This window comes from Neovison vison, chromosome 1 (genome assembly GCF_020171115.1).
Source record: "Neovison vison isolate M4711 chromosome 1, ASM_NN_V1, whole genome shotgun sequence".
Classification (NCBI taxonomy): domain Eukaryota; kingdom Metazoa; phylum Chordata; class Mammalia; order Carnivora; family Mustelidae; genus Neogale; species Neogale vison.
Window position 1 is genome coordinate 97,770,505 of NC_058091.1, and position 24,126 is coordinate 97,794,630.

The 24,126-nt window shown below is 37.3% G+C and overlaps 1 protein-coding gene across 10 annotated transcripts in view; it reads right to left on the bottom strand.

Annotated features, from left to right (window-relative positions):
- The window catches only part of PKHD1 (PKHD1 ciliary IPT domain containing fibrocystin/polyductin), a 475,771-nt gene that overhangs the window by 32,429 nt on the left and 419,216 nt on the right, over nucleotides 1-24,126 (bottom strand). For 6 of the 10 annotated variants that reach the window (XM_044252662.1, XM_044252680.1, XM_044252670.1 and 3 more), the window contains 3 exons: nucleotides 17,105-18,116; nucleotides 6,675-6,810; nucleotides 5,663-5,750 (listed from right to left, as the gene is read on the bottom strand). In XM_044252662.1, the coding sequence (XP_044108597.1) occupies nucleotides 5,663-5,750; nucleotides 6,675-6,810; nucleotides 17,105-18,116 (1,236 nt within the window). Of the gene's footprint in view, nucleotides 1-5,662; nucleotides 5,751-6,674; nucleotides 6,811-17,104; nucleotides 18,117-22,558; nucleotides 22,595-24,126 lie in introns of those variants that run through there. The other 4 variants (XM_044252694.1, XM_044252713.1, XM_044252733.1 and 1 more) reach the window with 4 other exon arrangements.

Consider the following 24,126-nt stretch of genomic DNA (forward strand, 5'->3'; position numbering starts at 1 on the left):
AAACTGGCATATCATTAATTTTGAGACTGGATTTTTTTTAATATTAAGTACATATTTTTTCCTACAACGAGGATCTGTAATTAAATATGAAAGGGTCTGTAGGACCCTTCAATAATTATCTTCCAGTACATAAATTTACTTTTTTGGTTATTTGATTATAACCTGCTTTTTTACTGAGGGGGATCTACTGAGATAAGTATAAAAGGTTTAGACTAGACATATAGATATTGTTTCATTGTTATTGTTCTCCTCCGGGAAATACTTAGAATAAGCTAGGTCATCCATCCCAAATGGTTTTGGTTCTACTCTTTCTGTAGTTAAAAAGAAGTATTTCATGACGGTTCCAAGAGCCATATGAAAAAAGCTGTTTTGGTGATGTGGACATTCTAAAAACACAAAACTCCACAAGCTCATTTTCCCTACTTCATGACACACACAAAAATGTGAGCATAGAAATGACTTCAGCCCATTCCTTATGCTTCCTCAGTAAATCTTCCAAGGAAAATAGTTCTGACAATACTAATCCAGATGAGTCAGCAGGCTGAGTATGATGTGGTGCATTAAATAAAATAGCAAACAGTTTCATTCATTTTGCATAGTCACAATATGATTCTAAGCTAGTCAAAGATGATATATTTGGAATAACTGAAAGAGAAATAATGAAGGATTGGGGGAGGGTGTAAGGACTGGGGCAAAGTAAAGCATGGAGTCTGAATAAGGTATGGTCCAGAAGAAAGTACTATGGATGGGGAAAACAGAGAACCTGGATATGGTGGTAGGTATGGGTTGTATATGAAGAATGGTGAGTTATGAATTATGAGCAAGGTATAGAGTATGGGTAAGGTACAAAATATGGCTAAACATATGAGGTAGGAATAAGGGAGGAATGTAGGTAAATGAACTGCACATGTAAAAATGGTTATGACAGCAAGTTTATGCTGTATGTATTCTATCACACTATTTTTTAAAAAAGGAATATGGAGTTAGGGTTAGGGTTATAGAGTAAGTTACAGAGTAAGTTATAGAGTATGGGTAATGAACTGAATGTTTGTGTCCCTCCAAAATTCAAATGTGGAAACTTAATCTTCAGTGAGCTGGGATTTGGAAGTAGGACTTTTGTGGAGTGACTAGTGATAAATGCCCTTATAAAAAAAACTCCAGGGAGCTTGGATGGCTCAGTGGGTTAAAGCCTCTGCCTTCAGTTCAGGTCATGATCCCAGAGTCCTGGGATCGAGCCCCACATCGGGCTCTCTGCTCAGCGGGGAACCTGCTTCCCCCTCTCTCTCTGCCTGCCTCTCTGCCTACTTGTGCTCTCTGTCAAATAAATAAATAAAATCTTTAAAAAAATAAAAATAAAAATAAAAATAATTTAAAAAACTCCAAAAAGCTCTCTTGCCCTTTTTGCCACATGAGGACTTAGTGAGAAGATGGCCATCTATGAATCAGGAAGCCTGTCTTCTCTGGATGCCGAGTTTGCCAGCACTTTGATTTGGGACTTCCTATTCTCCAGAACGGAGAGAAACAAATTTCTTTGTTTACAAGCCACTCTGCCTGTGGTTTTCCGTTATAGCAGCCTGAAAGGACAAAGATAGGTATGAGTGTGTGTAAAGTCTGGAGTATGGATAAGTTATGGAATATGGGTATAATATGGAATAGAGGATAAGGGTAAGTGAGCTTCAGTTTCCAGGTGAGGTAGTTGATGTACACATTACTAAAATATGAAAAAAAGCTGAAAATTGATATTTTTGACACTGTTGTCTTAAGATCAGAGAGTAAACAAATTACTATTCTGTCTTATGAATCTCATATCAAAATGTCAGCAACAGCTAAATGGCATTGAATAATGGACCGAATGACATCATCAAACCAGGCAGTTTAAAACTACCTCCTAATACAATTTTGAATGTTTAATTTTTATTGGCCAATGTTGGGTAGCTTTGCTTAATTATCTTACTTTCTTAATGATGTGGCTTGTTTCTGCAAATTTGCACATCCCCATCACATTGGGCTGTCCTCTTTCCTCGGGGTTTTAAACCCAAGGAGTTTCAGGCTTAACTGCTTTGGTAAAGAAATGACCAAGAAGACAAAAATAGGAGTCAGCAATATGGGTGTTACTTTCACCAAAGTGAGTAAGATATACATTGTGAGGACTGGAAGAATGGGAAACATGGAGTCTATGAGGGGAGTCTCACAGAATAAGCAGCATTTCCTGGGACTTTAAAATTGGATTGTATAAGCAGAAAGTAGACAGAGTGCTCAGGAGAGTAACAACACTGTGGAAGTTTGGGAAAATCATTTTTGTGTACAGGCTGAAAAGATTTAGTTTATTGATAAGTAAGTAGATAGGGTAGGGAATTTATAGGCCACAATAGTTGAAAGGCAAATTAGAAAGAGATAGCAGACAAATTTATAGCTCTAATAAGAAAGGAAGAGAGTGAGACAAGCATGAAACAGTAAAGGTTTTGAAGCTATGAAATATTTAATCATGAAATGTCAATTGCCTCCTCAGGAACATTTTTTTTAAAAGATTTTATTTACTTACTTGACAGACAGAGATCACAAGCAGGCAGAAAGGGAGGCAGGGGTGGGGGGAAACAGGCTCCCTGCTGGGCAGAGAGCCTGATTTGGGGCTCGATCCCAGGACCCTGAGATCATGATCTGAGCTGAAGGCAGGGGCTTAACCCCCTGAGCCACCCAGCTTCCTCCTCACCCTTTTATTAAAGATTTTATTTCAAGAACATTTTCAGAAGGGACTAATTCTGTTTTCTGGAATTGATGAGGGGTACCTCTACAGGAAAACAAAATATATAAGCTAAATAAAACAGTGATATAAAACAAATTCTTGGACTAATTCATTAAAAACTGTTTTGAGTGATAATTCACTAATTTGGAAACTTTATCATCAAAATTGTGTATCTTTCCTTTTTTTAAAGATGTGTAACAAAGAACGAAGAGACAATATCATCAGGAGAGACAAATGCTATATATCAGATGTTACTAATAGTTTAGGCCAAAAAATAAATGCAACTAATAGGAAAGTCAAGATTTAGTATTTCTACAATGGTCTTACTCCTATAAATTTTGGCATATCATATATTTTACAGAGTTCCTGTGAAGGAGCTTAGGCTCACAGCCAGGGTAGAGCAAGAAATAACAGTAAAGTCATGGCTTATTTTTGGAATCTAGTTACTTTATGGATAGGTTGATATTTTGAACTGGTAGATGAATCATTTACAACAACCCAAAACCAACAGAAATGTCCTAACCAATTCATGAAGTACATAGAAATCTGATAAGCTGATTTTTTAAAAGAGTTAACAATATATCTTTTACCTTGCTTCTAATGGTTGCCTGTGTGTTTAATGCCATTGGTGTCATCTGCTGTCCCTGGTGAAATCATTGCCATGACCAAGGTCAAGAAACTTGCTTTTCTTGTAGGGGTTTTATAGATTCAGGTCTTATGTTTGAGATTTTAATCCATTTTGAGTTACTTTTTCTGTAAGGTGTAAAATAATGCTCCAATTTCATTCTTTTCCAGGTGGATATCTGGTTCCTCAAAACTATTTGCTAAAATGTCTATATCCTTTCCCCACTGTGTGTTCTTGTCTCCCTTGTTGAATATCAGCTGGCCACGTATGTGTGGATTTATTTCTAGGCTCTTTATTCTGTTCAGTTGGTCTATACCTTTGTCTTTAGGCGAGTACCATACTGTTTTAATTTTTGTAGTTTTGTAATATACTTTGAAACCACAGAGTGTGATGCTTTTAATTTTGTTTTTCTATTTCAAGATTGCTTTGGCTTTTCGGGATCTGTTGTGGTTCCATATACATTTTAGAGTTGTTTTCTCTATTTCTATAAGAAATGTTATTAGGATTTTGATAGAGATTACACTTAATCTTTAGATTTCTTTGGGTACTGTGGACATGTAAAGCAAAGTTAGACAAGTAGGATTATATCAAACTAAAAATCTTCTGTGCAGCAAAGCAAATAATCAACAGGGTGAAAAGGCAACTTACAAAATGGGAGAAAATATTCACAAGCTATATATCTCATAAGGTGTTAATTTCTAAAATATGTAAAAAACCCCTACATCTCAATAGGATAAAAAAAACTAATAACCTGATTTAAAAAAATAAGCTAAAGATTCAATCAAACATTTCTCCAGAGAAAACCTACAAATGGTCAACATCTATAGTATATGAAAAGATGCTCAACATCACTAATCATCAGGGAAATGCAAACTCAAACTACAATGAAATATAACCTCATACCTATTAGGATGGCTATTATAAAAAAGAGAAAAAGAGAGAGAGAAAGGAAGGGAGAAAGAAAGTAAGTGTTAATGATGACGTGGAGAAACTGGAACTCTCATACACTGCTGATGGGAATGCAAAATAGTGCAGCCACTGTGGAAAACAGTATGGAGATTCCTCACAAAAATAGAAAAATAGAAAACTCCTCACAAAAAAAAATAGAAAAAAAAAAAAGAAATATAATCCAGCAAGTCCACTTTCAGTTACTTATCCAAAAGAATTGAAATCAAGATCTCAAATAGGCACCCAAACCCCCATGTTCATTGCAGTCTTATTCATACTACCTAAGACATGGAAACAATCTAAATGTTCATCAACAGATGAATGGATTTAAAAAATGCAATGTGTGCATCAATGGCATACTATTCAGTCTTAAATAAAGAAAATTCAGAAATATGCAACAACCCAGGTGAATCTTAAAGACACGATGCTAAGTGAAATAAGCCAGTCACAGAAAGACAAATACAGTATGAATCTACTTACATGTAGTATCTAAAATAGTCAAACTCATACAGGCAAAGAATGCAATGGTGCTTGTTGTTTTGTGTTTTTTTTGTTTTGTTTTGTTTTGTTTTTTATATGCACAACTTCAGGGATAGTAAATGAAACTAGCAGTGGTACTAGGACCAAACAGGAAGGCAACAGAGGACAAAGCAGGGTGGAGAGGGGAAAGTAAACTCTGAGGACCTGCTCTGGACCATGTGCTTTGCATTTGCCATCGTATTTTTTCTTCATAACCCTGAGAGTGTTTCTATTTCCCCATAGAAACCACATTATAGGGGTGCCTGGGTGGCTCAGTTGGTTAATCACCCAACTCTTGATTTCAGCTCTCAAGGTGCTAAGATTGAGCCCCCACGTGGGTTTTGCACTCAGCACAGAGTCAGCTGGGAATCTCTCTCTCCCTCTCCCACTGACCCCACCCCCGGCAACCTCATGCTCCTGCTGTCTATCTGTCTGTCTGTCTTTCTCTCAGATAAATAAATAAATCTTATGGGGAAAAAAAGAAAGAACCATATCATACCTGTGCCTTGCTCTCTGAGCCAGTCCATGATACTGTACCAGAATCATTTGTCTTGGGGGACATGCCCTTTTTTTTACGTCATATTGGGGATATGGTTATGACAAAAATGCTACTTCATCACGCAAGGGAAGAAGAGGAGGAGGCTCCTTAAGTATTTACTGCCAGTCTAATCTTGCTTTTCACAGATATGGCATTGTAGACTGGGGATAAAGGAGATCTTTCAAATTACCCAAGACACTATTACCAACCTTGCTAGGAATTCTAACGGCTGCAAACATTTTCTTGCAGATGTTGTAGTGACAGGTGTCTGAATGTCACAAGGACCTACCTTTCAACACTGAATCTGATGTCCCTTCCAGGGAAACAGAAATGGCCCAAGGCTCTGAGGGGGCGCCCAAGGACTTTATTCTCCGATTCTGGAAATAGAAAAAACAAGATGGGAGGAGTTGGATTAAGAAGACAATTTTTGTGAAGTTATCTAAAACAGAAAAGAAGTCAGACTCTTATGAAACAAAACTCAGTAGAGACAGGCAAAGGAAGGAAAGTGATGAATATTTTCTCTCGTGTTAAAATATATCAAAATTAGCTCACTGAGAAAAGAGAAAGGAGATTATTGCAGGAGAAGTTGAGGCAGGTTAATGAAGAGGAGAAAGGAAAGCTAACTTTACAGAAGAGGAGACTGGCATTACATGTTGAAGATTAACAAGGAAGCCATGCTTGAGAAAAAGAAGCAGGACCGAGCCGACTGCCAGATTACCTCAGAAGGGCCAGGTTTCTAAGTGTGGACCTCGATCTTACAGGCTTCCTCCACGCACAAACATGTCAGGGGTGCATTTTTATGACAAAGAATAGAAAGCTGATTTAACTGCCATATTTCCCTTCCTTCCCCCCATGACTTGAGAAAATACAGAAAAGGTAAAGTAGAATCAGAGGGCATGGACACTAAAATCAGAATTAAGCACAGATGCCTTCATTGATGATTGACTTAACCACATATAAGAGAAATCATTTACAATAACATAAAACTGTAATGCAGATGTGATAGCAGACATTCTTTCATTAGCATACGAAATGACTTCTTTGGAAAGGCTAGATTTCCAGAAGATACAAGAAACCCGTTTCAAGGATTTGCTGAGGAAAAGCATTAGACTTTTATTTTTACTCTTTATCACTCATGAAAGTGGAAGGAAGTCAGCTGTGAGGTGGACAGCAGATGACAAAGTCTCTAGAGGTTCTCAGTGCAGCTGATAGCACTTGGGGACTACTCGGTATATGTGGGACATGTACCCGACGACATGCTCCCAGCTCTCAATAGACACTGTTCCCCATGAACCAGTTACCTGCTTATCCAGAAAAACGAGCCGTGGTTGGACTGGAAGCTCTTTTCCCACTTCTCCATCTGAAGGCTGGACCAGGACCGAGAGAGCATACGGCCGAATATATATCAAGTTCTCAGTTTTAGAACTGCTTGTATTTCTGGCATGTGTTGACAAAAAAGAGAATACATCCATAAGGTTACAGTTGTCATGGCAGGAACGATTTCTAAAGTGCATTATTACCCAGTGAAAATATTTGCATTTGCTATTGTTTCTAGAAACTGCGTAATGTGGTATATAGAAAATATGACCTTACAACGCAAGAATAATTAAATGTTTATTTTTTATGTTTGCTTAGCATTGGTAAAGGATGGACTGGGTATGCAGGAGGGGTGGGAAGAAGCACAAATTATGAACTTAGATTTTTATCACCATTCATTAATATCCACCCCAAAAATGCCGTATCAGACTAAAATATTTGGAAGGTGCCGATATGTTCACTAGTCTGCTCATAAACCAACTCTCCCCAAAAAGGCTCTGATTTGTGATGTTTTCCAATTTTTATGGGATAAAGACTTCGAGGATGCCTGATTCTGTGGTCCAAGAGGAAGTCACCGAAAAGAACTGGAAGAGATGCCTAAGAGCAATTCGGGCAACAACACTCATTTACATAGAATAGCTCCCGTAACCCTCACAACAACCCTTCCGTGTTTACATTCTCCACATTGTGCTTGCACTGAACAGGCTACATAATTATGGAATTGATTGATTAATCTATTTTAATTGAATGAAGCCCTTAGGGCAAATAATAACTTAAAATTCATATATGCTGAGCACTTACTGTGTACCAGGTACTATTCTAAGCTTTCCACATGTAAACCCATTGAATCTTTAAAATGACACTGTGATTTAATGTACTTCTTAAACTTGAACTTAAACTTGAAGAAACTGAGACCCCAAAGGGCTTAAGTAACTTGCCAAAGGTGTGACAAATGGTTAAGTATGATCAAGGTCTAGAGCAGTTAACCAGGGGCACCTAGGTGGCTCAGTGGGTTAAAGCCTCTGCCTTCGGCTCAGGTCATGGTCCCAGGGTCCTGGAATCGAGCCCCGTATTGAGCCCCGATTCGGGCTTTCTGCTCGTCAGGGAGCCTGCTTCCTCCCCTCTCTCTGCCTGCCTCTCTGCCTACTTGTGATCTCTGTCTGTGAAATGAATAAGTAAAATCCTAAAAAAATTAAAAAAAAAAAAAAGAACAGTTAACCAATGAGTTATATTGTTTCTCACCTCTTTCAAGCACATTAATTGCTGATGTGACTTAGCAATAAAATACAATAAATACAAAATAAAATAAATGGTTCACGATACCTCAAAACATCTTTTTCCCCAAAGTTTTGGTGTATTTGATGAGCAACCTAGCTTTATTAAAGAACACATGGGTTATATATCTACTGCCTTATTAAGCCTATCATATGTTATACATCACAGTCAGGCAATAGATTTTTAGCAATTACATGGAAATATACAGACATCACATATCTCACGTATTACCCTATTCTATAATAGGGTGCTCTATAGCACCCATTGTTGACTTACTCTCAAAACAGCTTAGGTCAGTTCTAACAAGGTTTTGAGTTTTTAAGGGAAAAAAAAAAAAAAAAGGTAGCTTACCCTGTCCCAATTAAATACTCGTAAGTCAACTACTTTATCCCCCCCCAACTGGTTGTTTTTTCCTCTCATCTAAGGAGAAAAGGATAAAATATTTATTTAGTATGGAAGGTGTATATCAGGCAAAGACGACAATTATTCCTAAAAAGAGGAAAGAGTAGCAGAGCAAATGCTATAGATCACGAACTATGGAGTTTCTGTAGGGAGCACTTTCTCTCTCGCTCCTCGGAGAATCCTGGGAAATGGGGACAGGGTGGGAAGATGTGGTCCTAAGAATCCCCTTTGGTCATCTATGGGCTACAGCAGGACCTCTGCGCTAGAATCACTCACTGGGAATTCAGCATACAGCAGCCTAATCATCATTTATTAGTTTGCTTAGCCTGAGTGAAAAAAGCCTTTCTTTTATCTCCTTTCATTTTTTTTTTTTTTCTTCTTAAGGGGAACAATTTAAATCAGATTTTTTAAAGCCATGCTATTAATTCTATTCTTCCATGGCCCCAGTTATTGGAAAATTCTAACATTGCTACCGGATCCTATTTCCCCCCTAACTCATTTCTTAAATGCTTTCTGATGTGGGGTGGGGTGCAGGCTAGCAATGGGCTTAGGGAAGCCAAAATCTCCAGCGGAGATCCTGACATAAGCACGTTGATGTCTAGAGACGAAGACATGGGAGCCAACTGCCTGAAAAGGCGCTGAAAGGCCTGTCCCTGACACACTTTAAAGTTTATTGTGAGCAAACATCTCTTATTAAATGTAAACAGCATCTCACTGGAGGTCAGAGACTTGCTGCTACAGCATATCCCAAGGTAATACCACTTTAAGCTCCACATAAACTCTTAAGCAGTTTCTATCCTAAAACCTGACCGTAGGTGGTACAGTTTTTTACGATATGTTATAATAGTGCAATAAATCTGTTAGCTTAAAATCGAATCTCCGTGGCCTTTTAGAGAAATCATCATTAAATGCAGGGTCCTGTTAATGATGCCATCGAAGTGAAATTGTTTAATCTGCTAAGGGGGTGAAAGGTCACCAAATGAATTTTTTATAATACATCAACTTGACACGCAATAGGGAAAACTGTAATAGATAAAAGCAAAGGAAAAGGGCACTGTCTTCTTCTGATAGGTCAATAGCAGCCAAGAGAGTCACTCATCCACTTTCCTTTCACGATGGGGCTCCTTTTGCATTTAATATGGACACCCAATTAATACCTCAGCACCACAGACAACCTCATTTTAGGTGACTTATAGCAATTTCTCCCCCTTCCCTGAAATGAAAGTGATCACAATACATCATAGCATTGTGCGAATTAACGTTAATTGATTCAAGTTACCAAGCAATGATGGGCCACTTATATAATCTAGGCGTTATTGGGTGCTAGAAGGGATGGAGGGAAGATTAGATTCCAGTGTCCGTTGCTGTGACGACGGGAGTCACCTGACGCCTTGTTAGACAGTTGTAAGGTTCTATTGCTGGCCCCAGTGGGGTCGTCAGTAAACTGGAGTGATGTCCAAACATCATTATACGCTGCTCCGATATTAAAGCAAAGGGATTAGCAACTTATTGCAAGCAACCTGGATTTGTCATTGTGCTGTCGTTATCCAATTTCCAACTGCTAATGTGACTGTAGCCTGCGGGCAGAAGGACCTACAGCCAAACTTGAAAGAATGGGGGAGGAAAGTTCCCTCCAATCCTGCCAGTTTTAACCACTATTTAACGGCTTCTAATACCCAGTCGGGTATGTGAAAGAATTTTTTTCCCCTTTAATGCTTAAGTATAAGCTAAAAAACAACAACAACAATAACAACAACAAACAACAAGAGAATGCAGACATTTTTCCAGTTCAGAGATCACCACTGTTCATGCCAATTCTTGCTTTTCAATCTGCCAGATCCTGAACCGCTTACTCTGCAGAGGACAGGATTATTTCTATTTGCATGGCAAACCTAGCAAACAAAGAAATAAAGCCTACTGAAAGCTGGCTCTGGGCAAGACCCAGGGGGTTGGGCTGAAGGTAGGGGCATTAGAGATCCTTCCTTGTTCCTTCTTCAACCTTCATCTCCTCAAAGGGACTCACTCAGGTTCCTGTGAGAGTGCCCCATGTTTTGATTAAATGTTTCAGGGGTCCTGCATTTTCAATCAGTCCTGTTTTAACCAGGCTAGATAGGGCAGAAGCTTAATGAGCCACGAGGGGGCTTGAATTCCAAAGAAGTTTGCAAGATTTCATACCCTAGAAGAAGAAAGTAAGTTCTCCAGTCAACTCAGTTTAACAAACACATTAACCCTTCTACTATGGACAAATGTTCTAGGTACTGTTAATGTGCAGAGATAAACAAAACACCATGACCTCTGTCCCTCGGGAACACAGTCCCCTCTTCTCACACATCCCCCCACCCCATATAGTTGGTAAGACAAGAATGACTTTCCTGGCTATCTCTCAGAGTATACACATGCCATTTTACTTATATTTCCCAGTCCTATGCTCCCTATTAAACTTAGACAGAAGCCTTTAGCTGCTGTCAACTCCTAGGGAGAAGAGGGGAGAAATGTCTTATGATCAGATGATTTCCTTCTGGCACGATAAGGAAGTGTTTCCAAACCCAACACCCTGCAAGAACCCAGTACATTTTACTGTAGTAACACGATAATAAATCAGTACCACCATGTACTTCCTCTGCTCGTAGGTCTTCACCTGCCTCTGGAAAGCCACTATCTATCTTGGCCTGGCCAACCTGAAGTTCTGGTATACTCCTCATTTGGTATGCTTCCTGCTCTGCTTTAATACTTATTATTAAACTCTGTGGTTCTTTGAAATTCTTCATTTTGAATTGAGGCTTGAGCCACCCTAGGTGTAGGCTGTAGTGAATAGGCAGAGAAATGGGCAGAGAAAAAGCCTGGCACGTCTTCCAACAAGGTCAACTCAATGGTTAAAACCTAAATATTTTAGATGGAAACTCATTTAAAAAAATATTTTATAATAAATTTATCATGACTGTCTTATCTGGGATAATGGAAACTCTGAATACATTATTTAGGATCAGAGACAAACTCTTCAAAATGTCCTGTTTGCATTAGGGTGCTGTAGCAGTCACACGGTGGCCAGGAAATGCAGATCCAAGATTTATTTGATGGAAGAGATCTAATACACAATATTGTCTACACAGGAGTATCAGAACAGCAGAGAAGCCAAACAGGTTATATTTTCACTGTTTGCAACAAATATTTAATGATCATTTATTGTGCATGACAGTGGGCTTAGGCCACTCTTGGGAATATAATGTAAGTTGAAGTATTGACCTAATAATTATTATAAAGATAAAAATATACTAAAGTGAATATAACTGAAGTTAATTTTATGAAAAACTAGACTAATGGTGAAGCAGGTTCATACTGAATTAATTACTTTGTAATTATATATAGGATTAGATTTAATATAATATATTCTTGTTAAATATTTGTGCAAATTTTTTTCTCTATTCATTAATTTTTAGATCTCTAGATTTTCATCAGAGCCATATAATTTTTTGGACATAATAGCTGTTCAATGACTGCTTGAGAAATCCAAGACGTTGAAATGTGAGTTTGTATGAGTCCTTATTATATTTATCTACAACTTCGCCATCCGTATAAAGACCTTAACTACTTGGTTTTGAGGTAGCAGGGTTCAATTTTGGAACTAGAACTATATGTGAATGTGAATGGGGACTGGCTAGATGTAAATATGTCAGCTGCAGCAATGGATTAGATTAACATCTTGTTCCTAAGGAAAATAGCAGAGAAATAAAACCTGCAGAAGTAGAATCAAGGACTTAGTGCTCTGGAGCCATGATCCCTAAGGGTATCACTGCAGAAACAGGACTGTGAAATAAATGATAATTTTAATGATGACGATGAATCATCAATAAAAATGAGAATGGTTTACATTATTTCCTGTTTAATAAGTCTGGATAATATGTTGTGGCTTTTTTTGTTTGTTTGTTTTCAGTTTAAGGGATGAACCCTTTTAAAATGTAGTGATAAAAGCAACAGTTTTTAACTAAATGGAAAGTTTGACTAAGCAGAGCATCTCATTTTCCCACAAAGCCAGATATATGAAATACCATTATGACAATTTTGCCATTCACCTAACAACAAAGCAACAAATTTGTGTTGTACCGAAAAGAAGAGGTAGCACAGAAACATTCTTCAATGGCAGGTCAGTGGTTTTGCCATGAAGGCGGAAAGAGACAAGCTGGTAATACAGAAATCTCTTCCAGAAAGAACATTCTGCCAGTCTTGGGAAGAATGTCCTCACATGTTGGTAGGAGATTCTGTTCTTGTATACTCCAGACAGCTATGTCCTCGAGAGCAGGTGCCTAAGGGTATGGAGAGCAGGTGCCTAGGGATATGCAGAAGATGTTAAAGGAGACTGTCAGTTGGCTGTTTGTTGTTAGTCTCACAATGGTCTCAGCTAGCTCTCCTCTCTATACTAAGGTGATGGGCTCAAGAACACACAGACCCTCCTACAGTGTCTTGCTCACCCTCACTAGATCTGTTTTCAGGAGCCAAGGATCCTGGCAATGTCATTAACAGAGAACCTTATTTGAGACAGCATATTAGATTTTTATTGCTGTGTAACAAATGACCACAAATTTAGTGGCTTAAAATAATACAATTTATTATTTTGCTAATAAATAATAATAATTTATTATTATTTATTAAAATAATACAATTTATTTATTATTTATTTTAATTTATTATTATTATTATTATTATTATTTCCAGACCGGCTTGGCTAAGTATACTGCTAGAAGCTCTCAGGGAGAATCCACTTCTAAACTCATTCAGATTGTGGGTGGAATTTATTTCTTTGTGGCTATAGAATGGAGGTCCATGTTTCCTCACTGGCCATCAGCCAAGGTCCATTCTCTATTTATTCTACCTGCTTTTTTTTTTCCCCCATGTAGTCTCTTCCATCTTAAAAACAGTGACATGTCAAGCCTCTCACACTTTGAATCTCTCTGTGTTCCTCTTCTACCAGAGCAGGAGGAAGCTCTCATCTTTTAAGGGCTCATGTTATTATTTGGGCCAAACTTGATAACCTTGGAGAGTCTGTCTTTGGGTCAACCGTGCCACAGAACATACTGTATTTAATGAAGTGCTATGTGACCATATTCACAGATTCCTGGGACTAGGGCAGCCCATCTTTGGGAGGCCCTTTAAAAATTGTGCCAACCGTAAAGAGCTTTGGTGTTTCAACATTTAAACATCCATAAAAGACTCATACATTTAATTTATTTAAAGGTATTTTTAAAATTTTGTTTATAGTGAAGCAGGGAAAAGGGAGAGAGAAGAGGAGAAAGGAAGGAAAAAAATTTAAGAGAGCAAAAATCAAGTTCCTACTGAAACAAAGGTAAGCAATACAAAATATGGCCTGCCAGGATTCCAGATAAAAGACAGAATATAGAAATAAGACTCCTGTGCAGAATGTCCTGTTTAAAAAGGGCAGATTGAAATTATGTTTATCTCTGTGTCCCCTACTCCACTGAAATTACTTAAAAGAATACAAATAAATAAAAATGGTGTAAACCAACAAAGACGTTAAGAAGGCAGGAGAAGAGAGAAGTATTGACAACAGAGGTCAATGAAGTTTTGGAAGATGGAAAACAGGTTCATGGAATTGACTTAGCCTAGCAGACAGAATTTAAATCCACATGTCTCTCGAAGAGGATAAAGACCAGGAGAGGCCAAGTCACTTTGCATTATTTAATTAAAAAGTAGAGAGAACTCCATTTCTACCCGGACCCCCATTAAAGAACTTAATAACTTTTGGAAAGCTGGTAGTATGCCCCTTAAAAAGTAAATGCCCGATATGGCCTCAGTTTGTTGAAACACCTGTAAACCCATTATATTAACATGAGTGAACCTCTTAGGAACATCCTTGGTAGTTTTCACTGAAAAGGCCTGCATCCTGGGGCTGATTCTGCTGTGTCAAGGTCAGTTCATTAGCTTGTCAATGGCTCTGCACTGGGTTCAATGGAAGCCCCAACTGACGCTGATCAAAGTTGAAAGAAACAGGGCTGGCCCCAGGCCTGCACAGGGCTCCAGGGCTATTTAGCATATTGTGCAATTCTTTGGACCATGGGAAACCTTGCTAATTTTCATTCTATCCCTTAGGACAAGGCATTTCTCATTCTGCAGAGATTTATTCAGATGTACTTAAGAAGCAGCTTTCCTTATCTTCAGAAGATTTACTTTTTGTCTTATGTTTGAAATCTCTCTTAAAATATGAGAGGGACAGAGAGAGATGGGGGAATAGAACACATTCCAACAGAAAAATCGATGCTATAATATACATGTTCGGCAGCTTCACATTAAATCAGAGATATCTGAGTCGAAAGTGAAAACATGATGGCAATGATGGATGGTGGGCCATAAAGGTGACCTCCTCTCTGAAGCTGTGTCGCCTCTTCATAATGGAGTGCTACCCCCACAGATATGTGTGTGTACCTTAATTGGTGTCGGACCCACTCTTTTTGCTGGGTTTCCTCTGCTATACCTCTATTGCTTCTACTCTTTGACTCTTCTCTCCTTCTACATAAAGGCTACATATTCATGGAGTCTCTTTTTATATGCAACACAAAAATCAGTTATTTGGGAATGATGACCTATTAGAAAAAGCTCAGTAAAATCTAAATAATATTTAGTAATGGTTTGGCCCCTTTTCTCTCTAGTCAGCCATGCATATAATATATTTATAAGAACTCAGTGGGATCTAAATGATATTGGGGTAAAGAATAAAGATATTTAAATACAAGCTAAGGTGCATTGGTATCATTTTTTTCTGGTTCTTGATTCTTATATTATGATGCATTATTGCCTAATGACATCAATAACATGGTGACAGTTTGGTGGTTGATAAAAATATCCAAGATTTTTTAAAATTTTTATTTTATATTTATTTGATGGAGAGAGAGAGTCAGCAAGAGAGGGACTACAAGCAGGGGGAGTGGGAGAGGGAGAAGCAGGCCTCCTGCTGAGCAAGGAGCCCCATGAGGGGCTCGATTCCAAGACCCTGGGATCATGACCTGAGCAGAAGGCAGACTCTTAATAACTGAGCCACTCAGGCACCCAAAAAAAAAAAAAAAAAAATCCAAGATTCAACAGGTTCTGAGCAATCATGTAACAAAGAGTGCTTTTTAATTCTAAGATAACAATTCCTAAAGCCCTTCAAATCAACAAGAATTTAGGGAAAACAAAACAGCTTGAGTTTTCTTTTCATATCTCCTATACATATCAATGTACTGTTGGGAAAAGGAATACCTATCTACGTTGTAATTCAGGTAAAAACAGATACAAAACACTGGCTAAGCTTTCATTTGGATATATTGCTCTGTGTTTAAAAAGGAAATCAATGTACTAGTTAAATATGCCTAATGATGTGAAGGTGTGTCTTTCTGTTTTTACTCTCATTTTATAGCAAATCCCATATCCATAGAAGATGGTAACCAGAAGTAACTAATATCCATTAAATATCAATTATTTATTTATTAGTACTACCACAAATAAGATGAAAAAGCAGTAACATTAGAATAATCTAAAAAATATAAATATTCTAAAAATTTCATTGAATAATATATCTCAGAATCTAAAGAATTTTACCTATTTCAGGGACCCAGTATCAACTGAAATTGCACATGGGTTGGAGCTTATTTTCCAGTAGCAATGACAACTTTATAAGGAACAGCTATGCTGCCCACCTTCAGTACTTTATAACCAGCAGTGTTCATCTGTGAGATGGTTGGTTTTATATATGTTCCTTAAGTATTACAACAAGTTCATCTTGTCTCTTAGACTAGGCTATCATTTTTGGTTCTTTGGCATCTGATAAAAATTGGATCTTGGGACTTATAGTCTGCACCTTATGAGAGACAACCTTAGATGAACTTGGGCTGGTCAATTTATCCTTTAGCTAACACAATCTATAAAATTGAAAGTGATTTACACTTGCCTTCCCTTATTGTGTACTTCTCATGCTTCTCCATGTACTAGGCTCAGAAAAACATTCAGGTAAATTTAATTCTGAAATGTCTATTGAACAAAAATCTGGTGAAGGACTCCAAAACACAAGCATTCACAGTCAGAATAACATAGCACAAAGGAGGTTACAGATCTTACATAGGTCTCTGCCATAAACATAGCTGACAACAGGGGTATTCCTGCAGCATACAATTTGACAAAGGCATCCTCTCAAGGGCTTTATAATCCTAGGCTAAATAAAACCTAATGAGAGTAATTGTGTTACCCTAGTAAATGACTAATTATCCCTCCAAAATTTTCCTAAACATAAGTCCACTCCCAAGTTCCCGTAGGAAGAATTATCATCCTCCTCAGTACTCACCTTTCGGCATGTAGCTCATTGGAATTGTGATGCATTGTGTTTCTGTTCCTTAAGGCAAAGATCATATCTGTTTCACCTTAGCAAAGCCTACTACTTAAATTTATTACATGAATAAAAGAATGGACAAATGAACTAAAAACAAACTGCTTTGGAAAAATTTGTTCCTACATGCTTTTCACCTTAAGGTACCAAAATATAACATCTTCAAACATCCAAGATATAGAATAGTCATTAAGAATATAGATTTAATTAAAAAAAATCATTAATTTAAGTCTCTAAGTGACCCTCTAAGTTTTTATTCTTATCTTAAGAAACAGACAGGTTATATGATTCAATGGAAGTCAGCTGACATATGTAATATGCACTCAAGAAATCAGTCCTTGTTTAGAAGATATTATAATTAGTACTCACCCATAGCCAGTGACTCCCTTTGACTGAGTTACCAGTAAGGCCCCAACAGTCATATTCAGAACATTCTCTAGTACTCCAGTCTGCTGAGCAGTGATAATCTGGTGAGCCAAATTTTGTAATTTGTTACTTGATAAATATGAAATCAGTCCAGCGCTCTTTATTGTTGGCAGATCACCAATTTCAATGACTATCACTTTTGAGACAGTTTCCACAGTAGTTGGTGGGACACTGTATGAACTCATTTCCATCATGAGAGGTTTACGTTGACCAACTCTGTAATGACTGGCACAACTCACAATTGGGCAATTGCGCTTTCTCTTTGCTTTATTGTCAGCAATGGCCTTTAAGGTTGCTTCATTGCCAGACATCTCATAAATAAATCTGATCTGGTCTTGGCGAACTTGCAAGAAGTCCGTTAGTCTTTCAAGGATAATGATTTCCCAGCCCTTTTCTAGTACTGAAAATGTCACAGTGAGGGCCAAATGAATGGAGACTCCTGAGCGTATTTCAATGGGCTCTGGTCCTTGTAGGACAACATACAAGAGGTTATCCAAGATGCTGAAGTAGTTAGAACCAAGAGACTCATCCAGCAATGAGGAAGTCGATTGAACCAGAATGGGTGGAATGAAACTTTCCCCTATGAAAACACGGGGGCTCTGGAATTCATGGTAGAATATAGCCAAGAGAAGCTTAGAGGCACTTTTGTTTCCCAATAGAAAAAAACGCAACACTTGGGGAGGCTGTTCCACAAAGCAAACCTTGGTGATTTCTCTGGTGGGTAAAATGGAATAGAAAGTAGATACAGATCCTGAAGCAGAACATGGAGTATTGAAATTTACACCACTAAATGTGTCAACAAAATCACGAGTAATGGATACAACTGGATATAACTTCCTCATGGCCCAGGTGGCATCAACATTGTCAAGAATTAAGATCACTTGGTCAGTCTGTTTGCAAATGTAGCCTTGTATCAGGGCTCTGTATGTGCACTTCTGTTCTTCTCTAAATGTACCTATAAAATAAAAGAAAGTAAGTGATATATGAACCACAACTTCTCAAAGATGATTTGCAATCCATCATTCTTAGTATCACCTGTAACCTTATGAAACATTTATTAGACTTTCAAGTGTGCTTAGATACTGAGTATGCAAAGAAGTCTGGGTAAAATATGAAAGGATACATATATTAAATAACAGGATATGTATATTAAATAACATTTATTAATAACAAAAATACATAATATGTATTATATAAAGGTAAAAATGAACATAATAGCTAAGTGAAAAAAATATTTGAATAAGTCATATAATTAAGGAAAGGAATAATCACTAAGGCCTTCATAATGGAAAAAGGATGGGGAGAGGAGGTAATAATATTTAAGTCAATGAAAAGGGAGGTAGATTGAAGGGGCTGGAATGGAAAATTTATGGAGGTGTATTAAAATTGAAGAGGTTTATTGTGAAAGGTTATGAAAGAGTTTGGATGTCAGCCTATATAATTTTCTTGTTCTCTCTTTTCTTTAAACACAAAGAATTAGAAAAAAGTACAAGAAGAAGAAAAAGAAGAAAGTAGTAATTTGGGGAGTATTGTCATTAAATAGAGCACAAGTTGAGGATTATTCAGGATAATCAAGAATTTAGAGAAAAAGCATTATCCATTATTTTTACCATTCTTAGTCCTCCTGTCTATGAAACACAAGCCATTCTTGTTCTAAATCCATAGGGATATTTTAACTTCCAACAAACAGAATCCCATTGATTTAAAATTGATATTCACAAAGTTATCTTGTATTATTTTCAAGATATTTTAATTTTTCTTTAACTTCAAGGTCATCAAATTAGCCTCAGGACTGGAACCAAAAAATAAAATTACTATATTTGGACATGATCTAGCCTCCTCCTATATCCTTCCTTCCATATGATATGTTTAGAAATCTGTGCCAATGCTGTCTATGACATCAATAAATTTAACTACCAAAATGTTGCTGTTGGGAGCAGGCCACATGGTTTACTTGTGCCTCAACAATAATAATAATAACAGTCAAAATTATGAGGGAGATTATAAAATATTTCAAGCTCAATAATAATAAAATTCTAGCATGTCAGAATTTGTTAGATGCAATGAAAACAGTGCTATGAAGGAAAGTTATAATGTTAACTGCTTATATTACAAAAGAAGAGTTGTCTGAAAGTAATAATGTTCTGCCTTACAAATTCAGAAATTAGGCAAAACAAATCCAGAATAAATAGAAGAAATGAAATAATAAATAAAATAGCAGAAATCCATGAAATAGAAAAGAGGTAAAGAAACAAAAAGAGAATGAGTAAACAAAGCTAAAATTTGATGCTTGGAAAATATCAATAAATTGTTTAACCCCTTCACTAGACAGATCAAGATAAAAAGAGAGCACAAATCACCAGTTTCAGGGGTGAAAAAGGTTATTACTACAGATCCTACAGACAAAAATGGACTACTACAAACCACCTCATGCTAACAAATTCAACAACTAAGATGAAATAGACAAGTAGAAAACAGACACAGGATAAAACGGAAAATTCAGATTGTTCTAACTCAAAGAGATAGAATCACCAAATTGAATACTAAGTTATTAATTTAAGTAGAGATTTAGGGACACCTGGGTGGCTGAGTTGGTTGGACGGCTGCCTTTAGCTCAGGTCATGATCCCGGAGTCCGGGGATCGAGTCCCGCATCAGGCTCCCAGCTCCATGGGGAGTCTGCTTCTCCCTTTGACCTTCTCCTTGCTCATGCTCTCTCTCACTGTCTCTCTCTCAAATATAAATAAAATCTTTTAAAAAAATAAAAATAAATTTTAAAAAATAGAGATTTAATTATCAAAATAAAAGAAGGGCTATTTTTACATAACATGTTTTCTCTGTATGGTCATATAATACGGAAACACTAATGTTAAATCAAGAGTTGTTTCCAAAAGCGTGGAACCAGTATGAAGGGAATTAATTCCATGATCTTAACACACATATGCTCTTAGATTCTGATACAACAGTCTTTACTACAAATATGTCCTTTTGAAATGCGATAGTTAGGTGGGCTTCTCTCATAAAAAACCCTGACACTTACCACTTCCCTTTTTCTAAACTTTACCTCTCACTCTCCTTCTTTTAACACATTTTTTTTTTTCCAGCCATGTTGATGTCATGCTGATTAATTGTTCACATTTCATCCAGGTCTATAGATTTCTAATTTTGTTTCTCCTGCTTCTGAATCAGGAGATACAATATCTTTTAAAGTGATCCCTGAAGACTGCTAAATTTTTGGAGCTGTCCCTAAATAAAATAAGCACTCTCTTACTTGATATGATTCTCAATCACTCTGCTACTAAAGATATGTGTTTTGATAAATTATGTAGAATTTATAGGTTTTGGTGCCCTTAAATGGTTATTTTTCAAGGCCAGGAATCATATCTCCTATTTAAACTACCACAGGGATTAAGAGCCTACCACAAACATACTAGATGCTTCTTAATATGTATTAATTGCTTGATGTATCATGTTCTTTGCAAGAATCTTATTTTTACATATTTTTTGAAAGATGTTATTTATTTAATTGACAGAGAGAGAGAGAGTGAGCACACAAGCAGGGAGAGCTGCAGAGGAGAGGGAGAAGCAGACTTCCTGACGTGGGGCTCGATCCCAGGACCCTGGAATCATGACTGATTGAGCTGAAGGCAGACCCTTAACTGACTAAACCACTCAGGGACCCCTAAAATAATTTTTATTTATTCTTCCCAGGTATCTAGTTATAAGATTATTATTCTATAGCTTGAATACATTTTAAACCAACTTCTGACAACAACAACAGAACATACTACAAAAAGTTATTATGAGATCTGCTCCCTGAATTGACTCTAATATATGATAAAGTCCAATACTTTGAGAAATTCATCTATTTCACATGAAACCACAAGATTGAAATTATAACTGATTATATTAGTAAGAATTTTCTTATATTCCTAAATCACATAATTGATTTGTCTATAAAAGGGTTCTATTTTGACAAAACATTTTTTTCTTATCTTAGTCATTAAATAAATACACATGTAGAAAGGTGAGTTTTTATTTATTTCTATTCCTAATGGCAGGTGTCTTCCAAAGCTAAAATAACAAAAGTAGGTGATTTATAATGTTATTCAAATATTCTTTTAAACTAATTTGACATAGGAGCTATACCAGTAGAATGCATACCTTCGAAGTAGTGTAGTATAGAGTTCTTTTCATTCATTCATTTATTCTTACATGTGACTCCCAGAAACTAGTCCACCAAGAAAGCTGGACCCCCAAGCCACTCTACCTGAGGATCCAAAGCTCCTTATTTCACAGTGACATTGGATGGAGCAGAATATGACTAACAAACCATGTTGGAGGCAAGATCTTTTTTTTTTTTTTTTTTTTTTAATTTACTTATTTGATGGAGAGCCAGAGAGAGAGCAAGTACACAAGCAGGGGGAGCAGCAGGCAGAAGGAAAAGCAGACTCCCTGATGCAGGACCCAATTCCAGGACCCTAAGATCAGGACCTGACCTGACCTGGGCTGCTTAACCCACTGAGCCACCCAGGCACTCCTGGAGGCCAGATCTTGAGAGGAAGAATAGAATGAAGGAGGAAAGAAGTGTTTGTATAAGAAAGGGTCGGAGAAATGGTGAATGAGCAAGTTCAAGAAAGCACAACCTGTGTGGAATGCCTGTGTTGCAAACCACAAGTATACCCTGGAGGGTCCAGGACTCACGTCCATGACAAGAAGAAACAAGGTGATAGAGTAGAAGTCATTGTCAAATCTTCATAACTGGTCCTAATTTTGTATGAGTTAGATTATGAATCCTAAAAACCAGGAAGAAGTTCAAAAAACATTTACTGAATGCCTTCTGCATGCTTAACCTGTTAACAGAAAGGAGATTTTGTTACTATGTCACTTTTCTCTTCACTGTTAGGAGTGAGTTGTCTTTTTGTTATTATTAAGCACTGTGATGTGATAAAGATAAAATGCCAGACACATACAGCTATTTAAACATGCAGAAATTATTTACTTATTTAAACTAAATAACCTTTCTTATTTGGTGTAGCTAGTGCAATGTCCATTTCACACATTGTTTCTATTCCTAATGTATTCCTTTTTTGTGTTTTGAAGCTCTGTGTGTGAACATTTTACTATAAAAGGAACATATGCTGGGCACCTGGGTGGCTCAAATGGTTAAGTCTCTGTTTTCCACTTAGGTCACAATCTCCAGGTCCTGGGATCAAGCCCTGCATAGGGCTCCTGGCTGGCTCAACAGGGAGTCTGCTTCTCTTTCTCCCTCTCCCTCTGCCTTCCCCCCTGCATGTGAGCTCTCTCTGTCTCTCTCTCTTAAATGAATAAATAAAGTCTTATAATAAAAAAGGAACACATGTTTTCTGATGTCTGAGACATTTGTTTGAAGACTTACCACTCTGACCTTCATGAAGTCAATAATTAGTATCTCCTAAGTTAAGTAAAAAAAAAAAAAAGTTTCATAAAACATTGGTTATTATAAAATATTATCCCCATGCCTTCCTTCCCAAATCCCCATAAAATGGAAGACATACCCATTTGATCCAACGTAAGTATAAAGAATATTTAAATTACTTCTTTGTTTCAGGTCTTTTTGACAAAATATAAAACAAACAAAACACTTTTTTCTCCAAAATCATATACCCTACAATTCTTGCTCTCTTAGGAATAACACCATAAAAAACCTGTAATAAATAACTATTAATTATATCTTCAGACTGTCCAGCTTATGTGTGTTTTTCTGGCCCACATGTCTCAGAAGTCAGAGCTGAGGTGTCTTTGACAGTAGTGTGAGAATGATGATTAGGATGTGATTGTTCCCACCTCTTTGTAAAGGAAATAAAACTGCAGGGCACTTGTGTGGCTCAGTGGGTTGAGCCTCTGCCTTCGGCTCGGGTCATGGTCTCAGGTTCCTGGGATCGAGCCCCACATCGGGCTTCACATCGGGCTTCCTGCTCAGCAGGGAGCCTGCTTCCTCCTCTCTCTCTGCCTGCCTCTCTGCCTACTTGTGATCTCTCTCTCTCTCTCTCTCTCTCTGTCAAATAAATAAATAAAATCTTTAACAACAAAAAAAAAAAGGAGATAAAACTGCATACAAGTAACCCACTGGGAAAAGAAATTATTTACATGGTGTACACGTTATTATAGTTAACTAGAAAATTCTTCTTTATAAAGGAAGTTAAAACACACAAAACCAAGACCAAAATAATTCCACTAAAGCAATATACAGTCATCTCTGACTGAACAGGTTTACTTCTAGCATGAATTTCTACTTTAGAATTTTGACAATAAGAATTCTTTTTTTTTCTCTGCCTTTTTTTCCCAATTTATTTATTTTCAGAAAAACAGTATTCATTATTTTTTTCACCACACCCAGTGCTCCATGCAAGCCGTGCCCTCTATAATACCCACCACCTGGTACCCCAACCTCCCACCCCCCCGCCACTTCAAACCCCTCAGATTGTTTTTCAGAGTCCATATAAAGGAAGTGCCCTACGTGAGCTGAAAAGTAGGTTCTTTTAAAATAATTAATACCTAATTTTATTGAAGTACTTTGGTCTGGCACTCAAGATGAGATCATGAAAAGCAGCTAGAGCATAACTATGATAATTCAGAATCTTATAATGTGTAATAGGAAACCAAAGTCAGATCGTTACATTTAGACAATAGCTAAAATTCTGCAGGTAAGAGAGAATCCATAAAAAGGGAGAGACTGGTATTGCGGGAAATGGGTGAAGGACAGAGTAAACTCCGTGAGGGGCTAAGGGAGAATGAAGTCCAGAGCTTTCACAAATGGGTGGACTATGATGGTTCAAAAGACTCCATGTCTCCTGGAGTAGGAAGGACAGAAAGTGTGCAGGTAGGTCAAGGTGCCTTCAGTCATCTGCTGGGACATGTGAGGCAAAACAAGGTCATCCACTGGAAGTCAGGCGTGAGGATATATGCTGGCGGCTGGAATGTAGG